Source organism: Diadema setosum, chromosome 5, assembly GCF_964275005.1.
Source record: "Diadema setosum chromosome 5, eeDiaSeto1, whole genome shotgun sequence".
NCBI lineage: Eukaryota > Metazoa > Echinodermata > Echinoidea > Diadematoida > Diadematidae > Diadema > Diadema setosum.
The window spans coordinates 5,431,687-5,451,630 of NC_092689.1; the positions used below are offsets into that span (position 1 = coordinate 5,431,687).

General features: G+C 37.4%; 1 protein-coding gene across 1 annotated transcript in view; it reads right to left on the bottom strand.

The window, feature by feature from the left end:
* Positions 1 to 19,944, bottom strand: part of LOC140228447 (cadherin-23-like) — a 145,759-nt gene that overhangs the window by 79,790 nt on the left and 46,025 nt on the right. The window contains exon 32 of the mRNA XM_072308662.1: positions 19,263 to 19,382. Within this exon, the coding sequence (XP_072164763.1) occupies positions 19,263 to 19,382 (120 nt within the window). The remainder of the gene's footprint in view (positions 1 to 19,262; positions 19,383 to 19,944) is intronic.

Sequence of the window (19,944 nt, forward strand, 5' to 3'; positions counted from 1 at the left end):
TTGATGGTTGACTTAACCTGATACAGGTACAATAATTTTTGGCAATCATACCATTTTCTCCCTAGCTAACTGACTAGCCACAGAACACCATGGATCCTACTACAACACTGCAATAATCATGGTTTATGTGGCATGACGGCAGTGGGAAAGGCAATAAAAAGTGCAATTTGTTGATAATTACAATCACCTGTTTAAATGGTTCATTAGTCATGGCAGGGACAGGAAATCATAATCTGTGTGAAATCGAAAATGGTGATGCATCTTTTTTTTTATCTATTCAATACCAAATATGAGGAGTGATAGATTCGTAATTGCAAAATATTACACAGTTGTTCAAAAGCTCAACTTGGTGAAGGCCCACAGATTTATATGTGACCCTTCATCACGAAACCCACAAACTCCAATTCCATGGACTGATTATCCAGGACCCTGTAGGCCTGAAAATAGCATTTAGGGCCAATTCAACTGATTTGGAGGTTTCAGGTGCTTTTTGAAAGAGTAACCTGCATCTATATCTATATTTGAAATGGAAAGCAAAATGACTCAGAATAAGCAGTGTTTTTCAAAGCATTTAAACCCCTAATATTTGGGGGTCTCAGCTCATTTTCTCAATTTTTCAACTATTTTTCAATGCTACAGAAACTACTGAAAACAGAGAGTCAGCAGAAGCTTTGATACTTTTACATAATCATGAATAAATGTTGTTCGTGAAAATTGATAATGTCTGGAGGCGAGCAACTGCAAATATGAATTATGCGATATACATGAATGGTTGTACACCAAATTTGTACGATTGAGCCGTACTGGAAGTTTTGTTTAACATGAACAGAGCATAAGATCAAAAGTGGGAAAAGTATTTGGGAGAGTGTTTAGAGATTTGGACACTTCAGTGCCATTCAGCTAGGGACCTTTAAGAGTGCAAACAACGTGCAAATCCTGGAATCCCCGGCAACTACTTCTGAGAGAAAGCACTCCGCTCACTTTCACAGTTTCGCCAAGTTAAGCTGAAGTATTCAACACCTCTTTCAATCATGCCAGGCATTACTTTGTCTCCCCCCTCTGTCAAAAAACTCAATCCCGATTCTTAGATTGTCCATGCACTTGAAACTTATCAGCCTAACAACCAACCCCTAATCCAGCAAACACCTTTTCTCCTGGTTCTCGACTGCCGCCGACAAAGGAAAACACAATGGTGCCTTTGCGGAGCACTCTGGCACATACAGTGAAAAGAATAGAAAGGGGATAAGAAATTGAGCCAATTACACCAAAGAGCGTGTCTGATTGTCAATGGGGGTAAAGTGAGACATCCTCTAAGGGTAGAGATTGGAGATATATACCCCCTTGATCCCACAACCAGCACCATTGGATCACTGATAGCACCCTTCAGGCCCACCACTTCAGAAAGCACCTAAAAACCAACTGAAACTGTAAATGCAGAATAGCCACATCAATAGCTACACTGCAAGTAACAGTTAACCTGTTCAATATGAACATTTTGAATGTTTCTAATGTAGTTGTAAAAGTTTTCCCTCACACAAGTTTGTAAAAGCTTCTATTGAAAAGTTTTTTTTTTTTTTCTTTTTTTTTTTCATTCTGAAATGTGGCAAGAATATAATTCTGTCTCGGTCATCAATGGTTTATGGCAAACCCAAACTTACTTTCTAGGTGATCAGATTTTCAATCTAAAGATGATGATTATTCATGGCAGAATGTCTTTCAAACAAAAAATATTTCATTTTCAAAGAAACAAAGAAACAGACATTCATCGAAGCTATGAAAACCTTGGCCTTTCACTAGATTTCCCTTTAAAATCTAATATTTATGTATACGTAATGCTGAGTATTTGAATGGAGAAATGCTCTTGCAAGAAATAACTTAAACTGAATAATTAAAACTCATCAATTTACAACAAAAAAAAAACCCTCGCCTTAGGTCTCTCAAAATGCTTACATGATGAAATCAAACAGGAACTTCTAACTTCTTAACTTGCAGAAGTATTATCCAAAAATGTCATTAAAAAAGTCTTCTGTGACTCAAGGATGAATCTAGACAGTCACTTTTACCCCGCTAAAGACTTTAGTCCCAAGTATGTACTTGGGCGGGTGTCTAGAGGAAACTGTTACAGCAAATTCAGCTCGTCCTCAACGGATTAATACAGTGTAAAACGTGGAAGAAAAGTTCTGGTCTCTACATGTCTTTCAAGCACTACAATGCACTGTACATCAAAAGGTGATAGGATAATGTAATCCTAAACTGGGCTTAATGGGAAGCTTAAGCCATCACATAATAACACCCCAATCTGCTTCTAATCTCCTCTCTTTGGTTGGGGAAGCCATATAAGTAGTGGCATCTGACAGAAGCTATGTTAAGCACATGTCAAATAGTGCATGACATGGTGATAGTGCATGGATAATACTGTTTGAAATCAAAATGGGGTGAAGTGCACTAATTTCTCTTATTTCTCTCTACAAATACAAACGAGCACATATGCATAATTACAGCTAACTCCAATATTTCTGTCAAAGCCATTTTTCTGGGCAGTAAAACACAAATTAACATCTTGGGAACCTGGTATACCAGGTTCACGTATATCAGTTGACACCACGGGAACCTGGTATACCAGATTCCTGCAAGGAAAAGGTTAGCAATGTTTCCTGTTTGAAAATCCTGAATTGCATTGTCCTTTGTGCCACTAGGCTCTTTGACAGTGTGTAAAATACAAAGCTTTGGGAAAAATGGGCATGAAAATAAACACCAAATGCCTGAAATAGGTGTATAAAATGTCTGAGCATCGACTCTACCACAAACCATGGACTAAACTGAGTCCACAGTCTAAGTAGATTAACCACACTCAATATCTACCATAGACAGTTGTGCATATCATTCAGTAAATGATTTGTCAGCATGGTGAAATTTGTTCATAGTTCTCTTGATAGTGACAACATAGTTCTAAAAACTTTTGTAATACTAGAGTGTGAGTTCATGCATTTAAATATCTTCACACAGCTCAGTCTGTGAAGTTTGACAATGCCTGAATTCGAGCCACCACAATATCAACAGGTGTATTTAAGGTGAAATCTTGTTTTCTACTGTTGAATATACACACAATGGAGACTCAGTGTGGCCAAAAGACAGCAACACCCTTTCGATTTTGGTGTTCCTTCACTTTATGTCATATTTGAAGAGGTAGTTTGTCTTGAACAGATTTAAACACAAAGAGCTGGTTTTCTGGCAGGGGGAAAGGAAAGTAAAAATGCAAATTTAAGCCTGGAAAGCTTATGTAGCCTAGGGCTGTATGCACAAAGTCTGTGGAGGGGGAAGGATTAACAACACCTTAGCATCCTTCCCTTTGCTCCTTCTCCATGACAAGCAATTACCATATAACTGGGAGAATTCTTCTCATTTGAAAGGAGTTAAAATCCTCTCCATCATGTTGAGATAACCACATCACTCTGGATAACAGAACTTTGTTTAGTAGACTTCGATAAACAGATGTTTCTTTTTTTTTTTCTGTAGAAGACATTAAGCATGTTTGCCGCTGAAATAATGACAAGTGTCACCATGAGTTTGAGTATGTTTGTGTGTATCTTCTGTATGTGCTTGTTTGTCTTCTGTAAGCATCATGTTCAGCTGTGATGCAATGAAATTTTTTTCTTTTTCCTGAGACCTCTTTCTCTGCCTCTCGGGGTTCTTTCTTGGGCTTCATAGATGACAGGATTCAACAGGAAAGGGGTTGAGTGACTAGGTATGAAGGACCATTCATACATTTTATCAACTGTTTGAAGTCAAACATACAAGCCTGTAGACCTATGCCTATATATCTTTATTGTCCATTCCAGCAGATTTTGTTTGGGATATCTGTACTTGATTTTGGCAAATTCGAATCACAAAGGAATAAGGAGATGGTAAAGTGAAATGAATTCAAATAATTCACCCAAGTCCTTGACTCAATAAGTTTCATCATAATGGCAAACTATTACTGTTTATCATGGTAATTGTTGAACAGAGTACATGTACCTCACCAGAAATGTCAATTTGCTCTCTGGGATATATTCTCCTTGACAAATGTTCCGGCCTTAAAGGGGGAAAAAAAAAAGATAAAAGGAAGGGCATTCTGCCATGGCGGTAAGCATAATTGTATTTGGTGTGTCTACAAAGAGACAGTTTTGTCTAATTTGCATTATGCTATCGCAAACAACATCACTATTCCCTGAAAACATGTCAAACTTCACAATTCTAGCACTACCTTCAGATATTTTGCCCTGTCGTAATGTTGCATTTACTGTTCTGTTTAATTGACTGCAAAATCTTCTCATTAAAGGCAACTGGAAAACAGAGTGGAGTTTCCCCTTTAATGTGAAAAGACAGATAGACATGTTTTCTTGACTGATTTTCAAATAACCAAAAGGTACAGTGTATTATTCAACGATGACCAAAACAACACAATCGCATTTGGCTCCCATTCAAGAGGTGAGAGTGTGGGTAATACAAGAGAACAGCTTCAAACTAAGTGCATCTTCTCAAGATCTTGAAGACACTTGTGAGTTTGTTTTTCTATTTATTCTCTCCCTTTCTTCCTACATTTCTTTCTTTCTTCCGTCTCACTACCTCATGCACCCTCCCGCAAGAAAGTCAGCCATTTCTCCTCCACTCTAATTCTGCAAGGTCGAACCGTTCCTGTGCAAATTTGCTCGCCTCCCCCTAACGCGAGGAAAGGCTGGTTAAACACCACTTAACAACTACCCCTCGGTAAAAAGAGAATGTCTGACACGAGCATGGTACCATCCACCTCTTGTCTCTGCTCCCTATACGTGTTTTAAATCAACTGGGCAAAAGTGGAACATGGCTGACGGTGAGGGCAGGGCAAATTTGTGACCCCAGGCAAGGTGTCAGTGAGGCACTTAGTGATGCTGCTGCTTCATCTTTCTCAGTTATTCCAAAACATTAATCTTCAAATCCTTTCTTCCCTGTATCTACAACTAGATGGACAAAATGTCTCCTTTTTTTAGGTGGGGGGGGGGGGATGGGGGTGATGGAGATTTATTGGGTGCATTTCTTTCTACTTATCACAGATTATTGGCTTCAAGATTACCTTTGAATTTTCCTTCTATGAGATACATGTATTATCTTATAAATACATACATGTACAAGTAGATCTCATACACTTTTTATCTTCATTTTTAGAAGCTATCTATGGCATGAATTTGGATAAAGCAGTTGAAGAAAACTGATACCTCATATCTTCACCCCTCTGCTTGCCATGCTTTCAGAGGGGTTCTTGTTACATATTTGTCAAAAACACTTGCCTAGCAAAATCAAAAACTTGTAGAGGATCTTTGAGTATTTGAAGGCTTGAGGGTACATAGCCTCTCTCCCCGCAGTTTAAACCTTTTTTTTTTTTACCCCTTTTAGTCCACTATGAAGAGTGACAGAGAGAAAGAGACTGACGTGTGTTTTGTGTGAACTAGAATAATTCGACAAGAAGGATTAGGGTACTTGGGAAGGAGGTAGGTCACCTGCAAGCTCTGGGGGTGGGGCATTGTTAGAAAACTCAAAGGACCAGTGCTTTCTGTGGGTATATTGATTTCTTCAAGTTTGCAAACACTTGGGATATTCATGGCAACCCAGCATGAAAAGAGGTTGAAATAAGTAGAGGGCAACTCCTGAATATTCTATGCACTGTGCCTTACTGCAAGTTGCAGAGAACTTGAATCCATTGGCAGTAGAACTGGACAGCGATACACATTTGAGCACTCCCCAGTATCGCTGTATCAAAATGCACAACTGAAGTGAGAAGATATGATTCAACTTTATTTCATGTTGTCTTTTAAACAATTTGCCAATCAATGTGATCAAATGTTCTCACATTAGGCTCAATTAAGCATTTCCAGTCTCCGGTACTACTTGTACATGAATAGCTCAATAGATCTGTAAATGAATCTGAGTTTCCATTATTGGAAATATAATGTGTAGGTGGAACATACAAAGACTATTAATGATGTTAATGGCATTATTCCACTACAAATATCTTTCTGTTGAAAAAGTAATATTTGACGTACATGTACTTCCACAAGCTTTTATGATACATTATCTGTGAACATTTAATTCATTAAAAACAGAGATAATTTGATAAGCTCTTGCGGATAATTCCTTGATCAGATTGTTTCATTTCATTTCATTTATTTCCACTTTCATAATTGGTCTACAAAATTTGCTTCAAAAAACAAACAAAAATATTGTGGATATCTCTCGTTATTTAACAACATATAAACCAGGGACACAAGGATATGCAGCCTATCTAACATGGCAGCACCTCTTTCATAGTGCCATGGGCAAACAACACAACCTGCTTCCTGGACTACTGTATAGCAGAATCACATGACATGGATGAGTGAAATCAAAGGAGGAGAAAAAAAAAAATACCTTGAGAGATTGTATGATGGAACATTGTCAGGTTGTTGTGATATGTCTCCCAATTTGTGTGTTGCCTATGGGATCAATATTGAGTACACAAGGTGAACCCCCTATTGTCCTGTTTTCAAAGCAAGAGGCATAGCTGCCTGTCTCTCTCGCACCCCCTCCTCCTCTTACCCCCCCCCCCCCCACACACACACACACACATACACACACATTTTGTTGTTGACTGATGAAGAGCACATGCATGAAGCAACAGGTGACGGGAAAAAATAATGGAGATCAATGTTTTCACAATGTACAATGATATGAAGAATTCGCTATGTATGTATATCTACACTGGATCCTCTCAAAGCCTCCAAGTACTAAACTGCATTCAATTTCTGGCTACAGAGGTTACAAATTTTCCACACATTTTTGCACATGAATGGTTCACAATCTTTTATATCATCAAATCATGTCCTAGTTTGGTTTCATCTCATCGATGGATGCAAATAGTCACAGGTAAGTGTTAATTTGCCAATTGCTATTGTGCACTATGTACAGTACATTGTAGTCTATCCTTGGAAGACAATCTTTTATAACTGCTGTCCAAATGAATCTTGAACTGAAAGACATCAAATCCACAGCTTATGCAGGGAGGTGCTAGAGAAGGAGAGACAACTACTGCTCTCCTTTGAAGTCATGCGCGGCGCCGCCGAGAAGTTATGCGTTCAACTACAGGTGTTACCCATGTGCTTTGACAAAAGAGAGCATCAATAATCAGGACTAGTGCACTCACATCTAGAAATACTTGCCCCTACTGCAATTCACTCTCTCTTTCAATGTGATGGCAACAATGAATTTGTGTAACTTGAATTGAAGCAGCGAACCAAAATGCAGTGTAAAACTAACAATTTTAACAGCAAATAGTTTAAAAGCACGCTGGAATACGCTTTAGCGGAGTACTGTATTTGAAAGATCAAAATATCCCAGATTAAAAGATAAAAAAAACTAACATGCACAATTATGCGCATTATAGAAAATATTAGGTTTTTAAGAGGGCCTAATTTTCATTTCATTTTGATTTGCGCATTACGAAGAAACTAGAAATACATGTTTACAATATTGAATTCTTTCCTAAACTATTCTAAATCAATTCGAGTATTTCACTTAAAATCTTACGGTGAAATAAAACTTGCAATTCAACGAAAGGTGAAATGCGTTCTTTGTCTCCGAAATTCGTCTTGCAAACCAGAGCGGCGCCGAGCATGACTTCAAAGCGTAATGGAATGCTAGACATCCCACTGTAACGCCTTGAACCCAAACATGTGTTTGCATGAATTACGAAGAGTTGCCACTCCATCTCTGTAACACCTCCCTGGCTTATGCAACAGTTCCCATTATGTTGCATTTTGTAGAGTTGTTATGTGGTATGTTGTGCGTATTGTGATTTCTGAATCTTCCAAGTTTTGAACAATTCTCATTCTCCGAGTGAAACTGTCATACAAATGATAGATCTGTTTATTGAGTAGTCATATCTTGATAGAATAAAGCATGGTATGATGTGATAATGTGAGGACGATACATGTACATTGACACATTTGCAGCTAAAATTAAACTTTCAAAAATGTAATACTGGGCAAGTGTCATACAAACTTTCATGTCCATTACTGATAGACAGAAGCAAGAAGGTTATGCCGGTACAACAAGGAGTATTATTTTATTTTTTCTAATGGGAAGACAGCAAAATTTAGGAAATATCACAGAAATAAGTTTGGGAGAATTCACCATGTTTACAGGGGATTTACAATAACTTCTATATCAATCATAAAAGAAAATTTATTCATAGAATCATATATATAGCACTGGAAGTTCTACGCTCATCTTTAAGCTGACGTATTGCATTATATGTGATGAAAAAATTGAATAAATTAAAGTCTATTCAAGTGTTGCTAGATAAATTGCCACTAAATTAAACAAAAGAAGAAACAGAACCTATTTTTCGATAATTAAGCCATACTCAATAATGTCTTGTTTGGTGGCCAACGAAGGCAAACATGAAAACAGTAAGTATGTGTAGCATACATTTGCGTGAATGTTGTAAATCAATGCTACTCAAACAGAAGCAGATCTACTTGTACCATGAAGCTCTCTTGCATTCCTTCATCTGTATCACCTCGTGTCTTAAAATGAAATAGACACAAAATGTTCCCCATGAGACCAGACAGCAAGGAAATGCGTCATCTCATTGTCAGGATTTGACATATACATGAACAACGGTCAGGCGACAATTTCAAACGAAACAATTTCTTGTTCCAGTGGATCTTTTGTTGTACCATTAAAGGGAGAAAACCATCCTCATTATCAGGGGTATTGTCTGCCATATATTCCATTTGGTCTTTATCCTGTGCTCTGGGTAATATTCCCCACCAATCAATACATTCCTGTGCAAGTCAAGCATCAATGACATCCATTCAACGGCTGGCTCCCCTTTATATTTTTTTGAGGGGCAGAGGTCGAGTACGAACATTTGCCAATGCCAAAGTATCACAACTGTCACGCACAATGTACAGTCGTGTACATTTGCATGTCTGGATGTAACATGAATATGTGTCTCTACAGTACACTCTATGTGAGAGGGGAGACTCCAATTCCCCTTCTCAAACAGACACAGTGATCAGACCTTTGCACAGTAAGAATTGTACCATTCCTTTCCAAATCTCTGCACAGTAGAGATGAGGTGAAAATCTTGAAGGCGAGATCATTATGGCAAGCCAAACCTCTGCAGCAGACAATCAATTCTGGTATGTCCCCACATTACCCGTACAAAAGCCACGGATCACAAAAGGAAGAAAAATGTGCATAAAGCCGACTTTGGCAATGTACTACAAAATTACCTTCACAGTTTTCTAACTTGTAATTCTTTTGAGAGATATTTTCCTTGCAATGAAGAAGGGCAAATTATCTATCACATTATAAGTTTAGCACCTTACAAACTGATATCTGCCAAAAACCACAGAATCATTTTCCCGACATTCACAATTGCTTGAAAAACGGTGGACAGAGTGAGGAGCAGCTAAGGGTATAAATTAACAAACAGATCAAGAACGTACACTTGTACAGTCATCACGTCTGGTCTTGACTATATACATGTGAACATCACAACCAGAATAGAATATGTGTACATTCTGGTTCTACCAATTTACAATCAACTTACATTTAGTTGTCAATTTACCTTCAGGGTAGGAACTTACCAAATGAGGATTGACGAAAGAGAAAACAGGAAATATATCACACAATAGATATCACTTGACCTTAATACCCTTTAACGATACAGGTAATGTCTGAGGTGCTCTCGTCAAACAGTTCAGTTCGCATGTTACCAAAATATACTATATGGCACAGACTTAAAGACCCGAATTCACGAAGGTGGTACAAACAAAACCATGCTCTAAACCATGGACAAAAACCATGGAGCGCCAAGTGTCAAACAGAATATTTCGTTACGAAATTGGTCATTTCGTCGACAAAATGACTGTTTCGTTAACAAAATTATCATTTCGTGGACGAAATGTTCATTTAGTTACAAAATGTTGTCATTTCTTTACAAAATAATCATTTCATCGACGAAATGACTGATTTCGTAGCAAAATATCGCATGCAACACTTGGCATTCCATGGTTTTTGTCCATGGTTTAAACCATGGTTTCATTTGTACCACCTTCGTGAATTCGGGCCAAAAAGTACACCCAAAACTGCAAGATATATTCTTAAATTTGAGATATGGAATAGAATATGGAATAGCTCAAGGACTGTTATTCCTGTTTTACTTTTCATTTTCAGAAGCTTTGATAAAATCATATGAAAACATTCTTGAAGAATTTGTCCCACGAGAGTATATTTGCTAATAAACAGCTTTGGTTGTATTATCCTCCTTACAAATAATCTGAACACCTGGCTCCATTGTGCTGGTGAAATCTCTTGAAAAGTAGATTGCAGTGATCTTCATCAATCACTACAAATCCAGAGCCCTAATTTTCTGCACTATAACCATAACTTACTCATCTCTAAACCGATATGTCTCCTACAGGACTATGTGCTGGTGAAATCTCTTGAAAAGTAGATTGCAGTGATCTTCATCAATCACTACAAATCCAGAGCCCTAATTTTCTGCACTATAACCATAACTTACTCATCTCTAAACCGATATGTCTCCTACAGGACTATGATCCTCTTTAAATCAAGTGAGGAATAAAGAGAAGCACTTTATCTAAAAAGAACAAAGAATCGAACTTCCATTTATGCTGGGTATACCATACGCATGTCTTATACTCAAATGATCACGATGCAAACGGATTTAAAAGTCTTTATGGACTGAGTCGAACACCATCATGGTAATAATATATAGCTCTTACTCAAGTATGTGTGCCTGTATGCTTTGCTTTGTCTTTTTTTTTTTTTTGTCTGTCTGGTATCTCAGAAAGCACAAGGCCTGCAAACTTGAGACTAAGTGCCAAGGAATTTCACCCCCCCCAAAAAAAAAAAAAAATGCCAACAAATTGTGAAAAGAGGAAGAAAAAGTAGAATAAAAACAGACTATCAAAAGAAAAGAAGAAAGGAAAATGCAAAGGTTTGTGCTTCTCTCCGAATCTGCTTATCGCAGATTATGCACGGTCTTTTACATCTCTTCTTAGCGCGGGGAATATTTATCATTGCACCCCTGCCGTGGCTCCAAGGACACAGGTGCCCTGCTGAATCCGGAATCCACTTTTCTTTCATCTTGCAGTCCACATTTCATGGCTGGCTTGAGACCAAGAGTCCTATGTATCACTGGTACGGTCACTTGCTTCCACTCTAAGGTAGATACACAATGGATCTGATACTTCACGGTTGTACACAGACATTGGAAGATTTGGTTTTTGGGATGTAGCCATCTTTCGAATGCATGCTATTCCATTCCTTTTTTCAAACAATCCGCACAAAAAAGTACATATAAACACACACACACACACACACACACACACACACACTTTGGAATGTGAAATAGTTGTGATCATTTATCAAATTGTATACGTTTGGAGGCAATATCATAAATTGGGCAGGTTATGACACATATTAGCAGTACTCACAATGTCTAATATCCTCCAATACCTGTCCTAGCGATATTTCATACTATAAGAGAAAGAAAAAAAAATAAATCGTACATGAATGAAAGTTATAGTAAAGATGTGGGTGAAAGGGCAACTCAGCATTTTTATAGTTGTCATACAACGTATGAGCCTAACTCTAAAACTTAATATGATAAGTTGCATTACCCCCACACCCCCCCAAAAAATACAACAACAACAACAACAACAAACAAACAAACAAAAACAACAAACAATGCATACAAGCATGTATGTTCAAATATTTCTTCTCCCAGATAGAAATTGTTGCATTGAAGCTGAAGTGGGCTGTGATGGAGCATGGAAGCCAGCCAGGCATGCCTGATGCTCAAAATAAAAGAATTCTTGCACCAGCAATTTCAACACAACAACAAGCAAACTGACAAGAACATTCTTCAACGTGTTGAACAAATACCGACCCTGTCATTAAACAATGAATGCCAAAATATATTTCTCCCTTGTCTCACAGATTCCCTGAAAGGAAAAATAATGGAGAGATCACAATACAGTAAATTCTACTGACAAGTATGATACCAGCGCTATATTCAAGATTCTGATACGAACCACTACTTCCTTATTCATGACAGTTACATTTTGTGCACTAAGTAATCAATGTGATTCTACAATTTTGAAAGAATTTGGGGGGGGGGGGAATGGGAGAGACTGTAAGCCTCATCAAACACTTGAAAGGTTTGCAATGTTAGCCTCCTCCCACTTCAGCACTTTTTGCAATGTGTGTTGCAGTCAGAGTTTACAGTGTATCTTGACACTTTCCCACTAAAAGCCGATTGGATTAGTCATGGGATAAACAGCCAAGGGATGATATGGCTACAACACCTCATCCTCTCAAAGATTGTTTAAGTCTCTTGACTGACAATCATCAAGGCAAAAAGAAAAGAGGCGAGAGGCAGAATTGATACAGAATTACAGATACAGACATTTCTTGCTTTTAGTGTGTCTTTCATCTGTTTTTGGTTTTTTTTTGGTCTACACAAATGACTGTGTCAGTTTTTCGTCAACATAATCAATAAACCCACACCACATGTAAGATCTATTATCTGTTTGCTAAGATAATAGTATGATATCCTTGTGGTTAAAATGATTGAATTTCTCTCTCTTCTGAGGTTGGTGTTGTTTATTGTTGAGTAATACTATAATAGTACATCTTCCATCTGTTGAAAAAAAAAAAAAAGCAACCTTGACTCAAAGATCATTGTAAGGGGAAGGAAATTGAATGGGTGTAAAATCTTTTAGATATCCCATAATGCTATCATAAAGTTTCATTTTGAAGCCATAGCAATCTCCTAATTTAAAACTTGGTGGTACAGAAAAAATTTCAAAAGTACAGATATACCGTAAAAGGAAAACTCAAAGGTTTGTTGCTGTATTGATGTCAGTTATGTATATAACTTGAGCAAAGAATAATCAAGCAGGCTGAGAATAGATTCCACTTGACAGACACTGCCAAAACCAAAGTTCAATTCCTTAGCTTAGAGTGTACGGAGTAAAATGGATTCCTAGCAAATTCATTGTGAGTCTTTGAAATATTTAAGATTTTTGTATTCTACATTGTCTGATAATTGTGGATTTCCATTCATCGCCAACTTTATCCGCCACACTGAGGCAACACACATACACGATCTATATAGAAACTATGACAATAGTCCAATGAAGCTCATCAGCGCCCAGTAAGATGCAATATGACAGGAATACAATAGGACACCCATTGCAAGGGCATTGGCGACAGGGGTACAATACAAATGAAAATAGGAGATGAATGCAAACACGAATAAAACTTGGGTATGGCAGGCTTGGCAAACGAAACACAATGACAGTGTCATAAAGTACCAATGGCTGCTCCTAGACCTAAAACACCATGGAATTCTACGACTATAAATTTAGGCAGACTCCAGTACTGAAAGGGGAATGTCATAAGGTGCAACGTTCCCCCCAACCTTTCATTTCTTTGACCACAGACTGTTTGTCAATGTATTCAACAAAGATTCATTCTAGACTTTAAGTGGATTTGCCATTGGTTTGTCATCAGAGAGAGCTCTGAATGTAGCATGAACTGTTAGCTACAAGGACATGATGTAATGCGTACAAATTCTATCTAGGGCTGTTCGTGAGTTAAACTTTTAAGAATTTGGGTCCTTGCATGCCATCAGCTTTGAGGTCGATTATATACACATGATTGAGACGCCCATCACTTTGAAAACATCACAAAGGCGTTGCCCTCACTACCCCATGGACCCACATTTGAGTCAATACAACATCTCAGCAGCATGCCTATTCTGCACTATAACACGGAACTACCTTACAGAATGTGAATCATACAAACTCACATACTGGAAACTAGTCATCTCTTCGGCTTTATCCAAGATTTGCTTTATATATCAAAAGCATGCTCTGTATGATGAGTGCGCTTGTCAAGTACAAGTTATAGTTAGAATGCTGAGCATTTCTTAGTCTTGGATCTTGAAGCTTTCCTTACAGTGATGACAAGAAATTTAGATTTCAGATTTTGTTGTACATGATACATGTTGACTGAAAACTATCCAGACTTGTTTTATTCTCACACACAGACTTACTCCTTACTTTGCTTTGAGGCTATGATGGATTCTCACACAATACTTTAACAACATGTTTTTATTTTTGATTGACACACTCAAACACATAACATGACTTTTATCTCTTATGCTGTATGCACAGGAAATATATCCTTTGTCCACCGCCCCTCCGCTAACAGAGAGAACATAAATTGCAACAATATCACAAAGTCATAATCAAGATTCCGAGATGGCTGGGCCTGTTATCCTAATCCTATCTGATCCCTGCAGTTGATTGTTAACACTTTGAAGTACATGAAAATCTTGCCCTGGGTATATCAGTTACAAGGGGCACATTGCCTCTTATGATTATCACTACCTTCCCATCGATGTGGTCAAAGTATCATTTTTCTTCTGAGTTTGATGCTAAAAATGAGTTGCCCTTGTTAATACCTATTATTTAATATGACTTATTTGCCCTTGATAGAGATGCCTGGAACATTTCTCAAAGTTCCGGTTATTGCCACCAAAAATACAATTTTCCCTCCTCTCAGACTATTGACACACCGGATTAGAAACCAAAGCTCTTTTTAACAGTTCGATCCTCTCAGGACATAACTCCTATCTAATCTGCGATCAGCGAAACTTCTCTTCCGTTTGAAAGTGAATGCACAAATGGAGTGTTTTCATTTCTGCTGCTGACATATAATCAAAGAGTTCTTTTCATAACAGGAAAAGAGGCGGGCACCTTGTCCCTTCCTTATTCAAGCTCTAAGAAACCTGAAGTTCCCTGTCAATTAAAAGCAACAGATCCATTTGAAATGCCTCTTTGTCCTTAGCAGAACTCATTTCCTAATCGCTAAAGAGGAAACGGTATCTTTATACTGCGGGTGTGAATCTATTGTTGGTAATCTGGCATTTTGAAAAGAGCAATACACAGATTTTTATCTCTGTATTTTGCATTAGAGTTCAAAAGACTGCAACTAAAACATGATGGATGGTAAAATACATATCATATGAAATGTTAGAACTTCCCAAAATGCATCAGAACATACTAGGGTTTTCGCCTTTTTTATTTCTTCTTATTGTCGATTTTGTGAGTTTGATGAAAACAGAAAGGCAGTATCTGAAGTACAGTGGAATGATATATCAAAGTCCTTGGGACTGGCAATTTTCTTTCGTTATATAGAAATTTCGTTACAACCGAACTGATAAACAATAACGAACAAAGAGCGGATACTGTTGCGGCTTGAATTTTTACTTCGTTGTAACTGGAATTTTGTTAAAACCTTGTTCGTTATAAGGGGAGTGCACTGTATGGGAAATATGCCCAAGTGAATGGCACATTCAGGGAAGAATCTGCTATGGCAGTGGCTTTTGTAATACAGAAAATATTGAATATTTTCCACCTTTACGATATACGTGTAAAAAGCTTTGGAGATGTAGCAGTGTTGCTATCAAAGAAATATTGGCAGGGAGCACATCAAAAGTGGGAGGGGTTCAAATTGACTCTTCACTGTTGTGACTGACAAGCTGCAATCGATAAATTTGAATCCCTTGCCTCCAGAATTTTGTGAGCCCTGTGCAAAGTCGATAGAGATTTTAGAATATTGAACGAAGCCGGTTAAACACATACTTGGTAGATGACACTCTTTGCACCTAAAAGTAACACATTCCTACTGAGCAATGCTAAATCAGTGTACCTAGCAACATCTACAGATAAATTAGAAAGTAAAGAGAAATGGGGAGAATTTTAGATAGTGAAAGTACCATTTGTGAACTCTCAGTGCTACATATCGCATTTAATCTTTTTTTTTTCACAAGTCTACTGTATGAGTAAAACATTGACTCTCCTTTAAATGGGCTAAAGTTGTGTCTGCTTATTCAAAGGCTTTATATGCAACACCACATTAACAAACACACCCTTGTAGCTTCAAAAATGATATCAAAAAAACAAAATGAACAACAAAAGAGCAAATCTTTCTCCTTCAGAACCCACTTCAATATCCCTGCATATACTGTACGAGCTGAAATTTTCGCGGTGGTTTTATTTTCGCGAATTTCGCGAATCGCCTTCGAACCGCGAAAATAACAACACGCGAAAATAACAACGTGCGATTTAGTAAGTTCAGTTAGACCCTCGTAACCGCGAAATAAACAACACGCGAAAATGTCCTCCAAGTAGCAATTCGCGAAAATATCTGTACGCGAAGATTTCAGCTCGTACAGTATCAACAAAGATGCAGTAAGTTAATGCCAATTCTCCCTCAGGATGTGAGATAATCCAGCTTTACGTTCTCAAAAAGAATCAACGTCACTTTCATACGACCCAAAATCCGGTTCCAAGGATTGTGTGCACAACAATGTCTTTTTTCTTTTTCTTTTTCTTTTTTCTGAACTCTCAGGCATCACCACATAATTCCATCAATTCAATCTTCCCTCAATCCGTGAATTGGACAATTGCAGGAGGAGTGATCCACAAAGAGGGCAAATCAATGGTAGCTAGATGACAATCTTCTTGGCTGCCACCATCTGAACTGATGCAAGTTTCAGGCACGATGGATTTGATAGCTTCAAATTTCTGCACACCTCCTTTACTTGGCCATGGCAGTGTCCAAAAAAAAAAAAGTTACTCTGGCCTCTTATTCCTATAAAATGCAATGGGCTTTCAAATTGCCTCAAAATCCATAAAATGCCTTTCCACACCTATAGTTCTTTCTTCTCATCATCAATATAAAATCATTTAAAACAATCAGAGTTTGCAGACAAGAAATATAATGGCTGATTTTTTTTTTCATCAAATGTTACCCTCTGTACAATGTAAAATTAGTAAGATCGCAAGATTTGCAAGCTCACCCCTCTACACTACTAATCTCTTTCTCAAATTTATGTTTGGAGAATTGAATTGCTTTTTTCTTTCCACAGTACTTAATGAGAAGTATAATAATAAAACAAATGTAGAACATACACAGGTATTTCAGATAATGCATGTTTGTGTAAATGTATATATATATATATATATATATATATATATATATATATATGCATGTATATTTGTCATATTGCTTGGTAACATAGTTAAGTATACATGGGAACATTTCTGATGAGAATATGAGCTGCTAAGATGTAACCCTCGCCTGTAACTAGAACATTACTTTACATTACTCGTTGCTGCATACAAACATGATTTCAAAAGAGATTACAAGGCTCTGTGTCTGACAAACAAGGAGAACATTTTAATTATGCATAGAAATCAAACACATCCATCTGTTACTCCTTGGAGAAAAGTCACTCTGAAGTGGTTTGACCAGCATTTTCTCCCTATTAGCCATCCACTCTTCCCCGAAGGTCTCCATCCCCCTTCGGGCAAATTTGCTTCAGAAGACTATAACACTACCCTCTTTAAAATCCCATTGTTCCCCGTATAACGCCTCGGATACTTCTTCAAAAGCAGTTTGTGATGAGGCAGAGCCGGCAGTGTGAACAATGTTTTCATGTGGCTGAGCATTCTTGCACTTTTGTCGCTCAGCTGTGCACGAGACATGGACAACATTATTGTGGCAATTCATGAATAATTTAGGAACGCTGTGGAGGAGAGTGTCGCACTCGAAGATTAGTGCCAATTGCCTCGCGCGGCCGTTGAATGGCTCGTGAGAAATGAACAGTTCAGTTAATCCCTTTCCTGTTTAGTCTGGTTCTTTGTCATTCTGTATGTCCCTTCATCTTCTGTTCCTGTCTTCACAGCTATTAGATATTGATAACTTCAGCCGAGCACTGAAATGATGCTATCAATGGGTCCTTATTGGTTTCATTACATAGTGTATTTCCCCTTTCAGGCAACAATGACACATCAATCCAACAAAGGGGCCTCCCTGACTCAGAAACATCATTGATTATGGGATTGCTTTCAATTGCTACCTATTCTCTGATGAGATATTGATAATTTCAGCTCTGTGCTGGGCTGATGCAATCTTTAGGCCTACATTTCATGTAATTACATGTGAAGACGTTTAGGTTCACTGTGGGATTTTGATTGATTATACCAGCCAGCATTATCTATAGGGTACCACATCCTTCACTTTAAGCACCCAGGGGACACCACTCACACAATGGCCCAGCCATATAGAACTGACATTGATTGTAAGATAAGTATCAGTCTACTGCAATTGCTAAATTAGCAACCATGTATTGATAGTAGTGTTTATATCATTTCATACAGTATCATCAAAACTTAGGGCAACAGACATGCATGTATTGATTACTAAATGCAATAAAACAGGAAGTTAAGAAGAGTATATAAGGTTCTTATGCCTAATTCACAAACTACAAACCTTATCTTCACAGCATGTTTATGCAGGAGATTGTTCTTTCCACAAATGGATAACAAAGAAATAAGTAGACCAAGTAGTAACTTTCTCGATACTGCCCAATATCTACTCACATTTGCCCCGATTAATTCTTTGGGTTTTATTTCCTTGTACTTGCAAAATCTCAATTTCACCCTGATGTATATTTCCTATGAATACTGGCTAAGATATATTGTAAGAAAACTAAGAGTGTCAGAGAGAATGAGAGTGACAAAAAAAAAAGATGTACAATATTCACACAGGCATAGGAATACTAAAGTAATAACTGATTTTTTTTTTTTTTTTTTGCTTTTATCTATTACTTTCAGGGTAACCTTTGCTTTTATGATACTTTTGAAGGTTCATATGCTTCATTTTGCTTTAAGATATTTAAATGGTACACTTGTATATCAAAGTGTGTTTAATATGGAAGCAATGGTTAGAAAAGTTCTCTGCATAGAGGCATTTGTAAATGTGCTTCAATACGATGATGTGATACTGTATCTTTTCACAAGGAGTCGTGTGTGGTTATGTAAATGCCAATATTGCATTGATACATTCAATTCAACTTCATACATATCATAAAGTCTACTGTTGCCGTATCAAAAAAAAAAAAAAAGTAATAACTGATGTACAGTTAGTTCTATATCTATTCATTTATTTACATATATGCGTGCACATATAACATGTCTGTTTTTGTGTGTGTGTTTGACTATAGATACATGTATGTAATTGGGAAGTAATGTACACACAAAACAGAAACATTTTTGGTTTGCTTTATCTTCAAAGCATTCATCATCACTTACTTATTTGGCACTGATTTCCAGCATATCCAGCAGGACAGCTGCAGGTGAAATTTGCCTGGCCAAAAGCCCCAGAGCAGGATCCTCCATTTTGACATGGGTTTGGGTCACAAGGGTCCTGACCTGAAAGCAAAAAGACAGTAACTTGTGATTCTTCATAATTCAGTTTCACTCAATTATCAATATTCATACATCTATTTATGCATGTTTAGATATGATAAATAGATAAATATACAGTTTGATATTTCCAATGTACATTGTACATGTACATGCAAGAAAGTCATTGCTTTTCTATTCTATTTTCTGCTTTATTTCACATGGACATGGATATATGGCTTTAAACAGATAACCCATGAATTGTGAAAGTTTTGCAACTGCATACATTGCTTGAAAAGAGTTCTGTGGAACTAGAATTTCTTACACATATGTACTCTTTTGGAAGTACAAAAAAAAAAGAAAAAAAAAAGCAGCTACTATTTAATGTACCAAATGTTTTCAAGTACGACACCATGATTTGAGTGATAAAAATGACAGATACTTTTCCTAGATTCCCCATTAAGGACAAACACACAATTTATAAAGAGGCATTGCTAATATTTACATAGCGTCATCATCACTATCATCACCACCACTGCATCTCCTACCAACATCATCCATATCATTTATCATCTTCTTTATCATCACT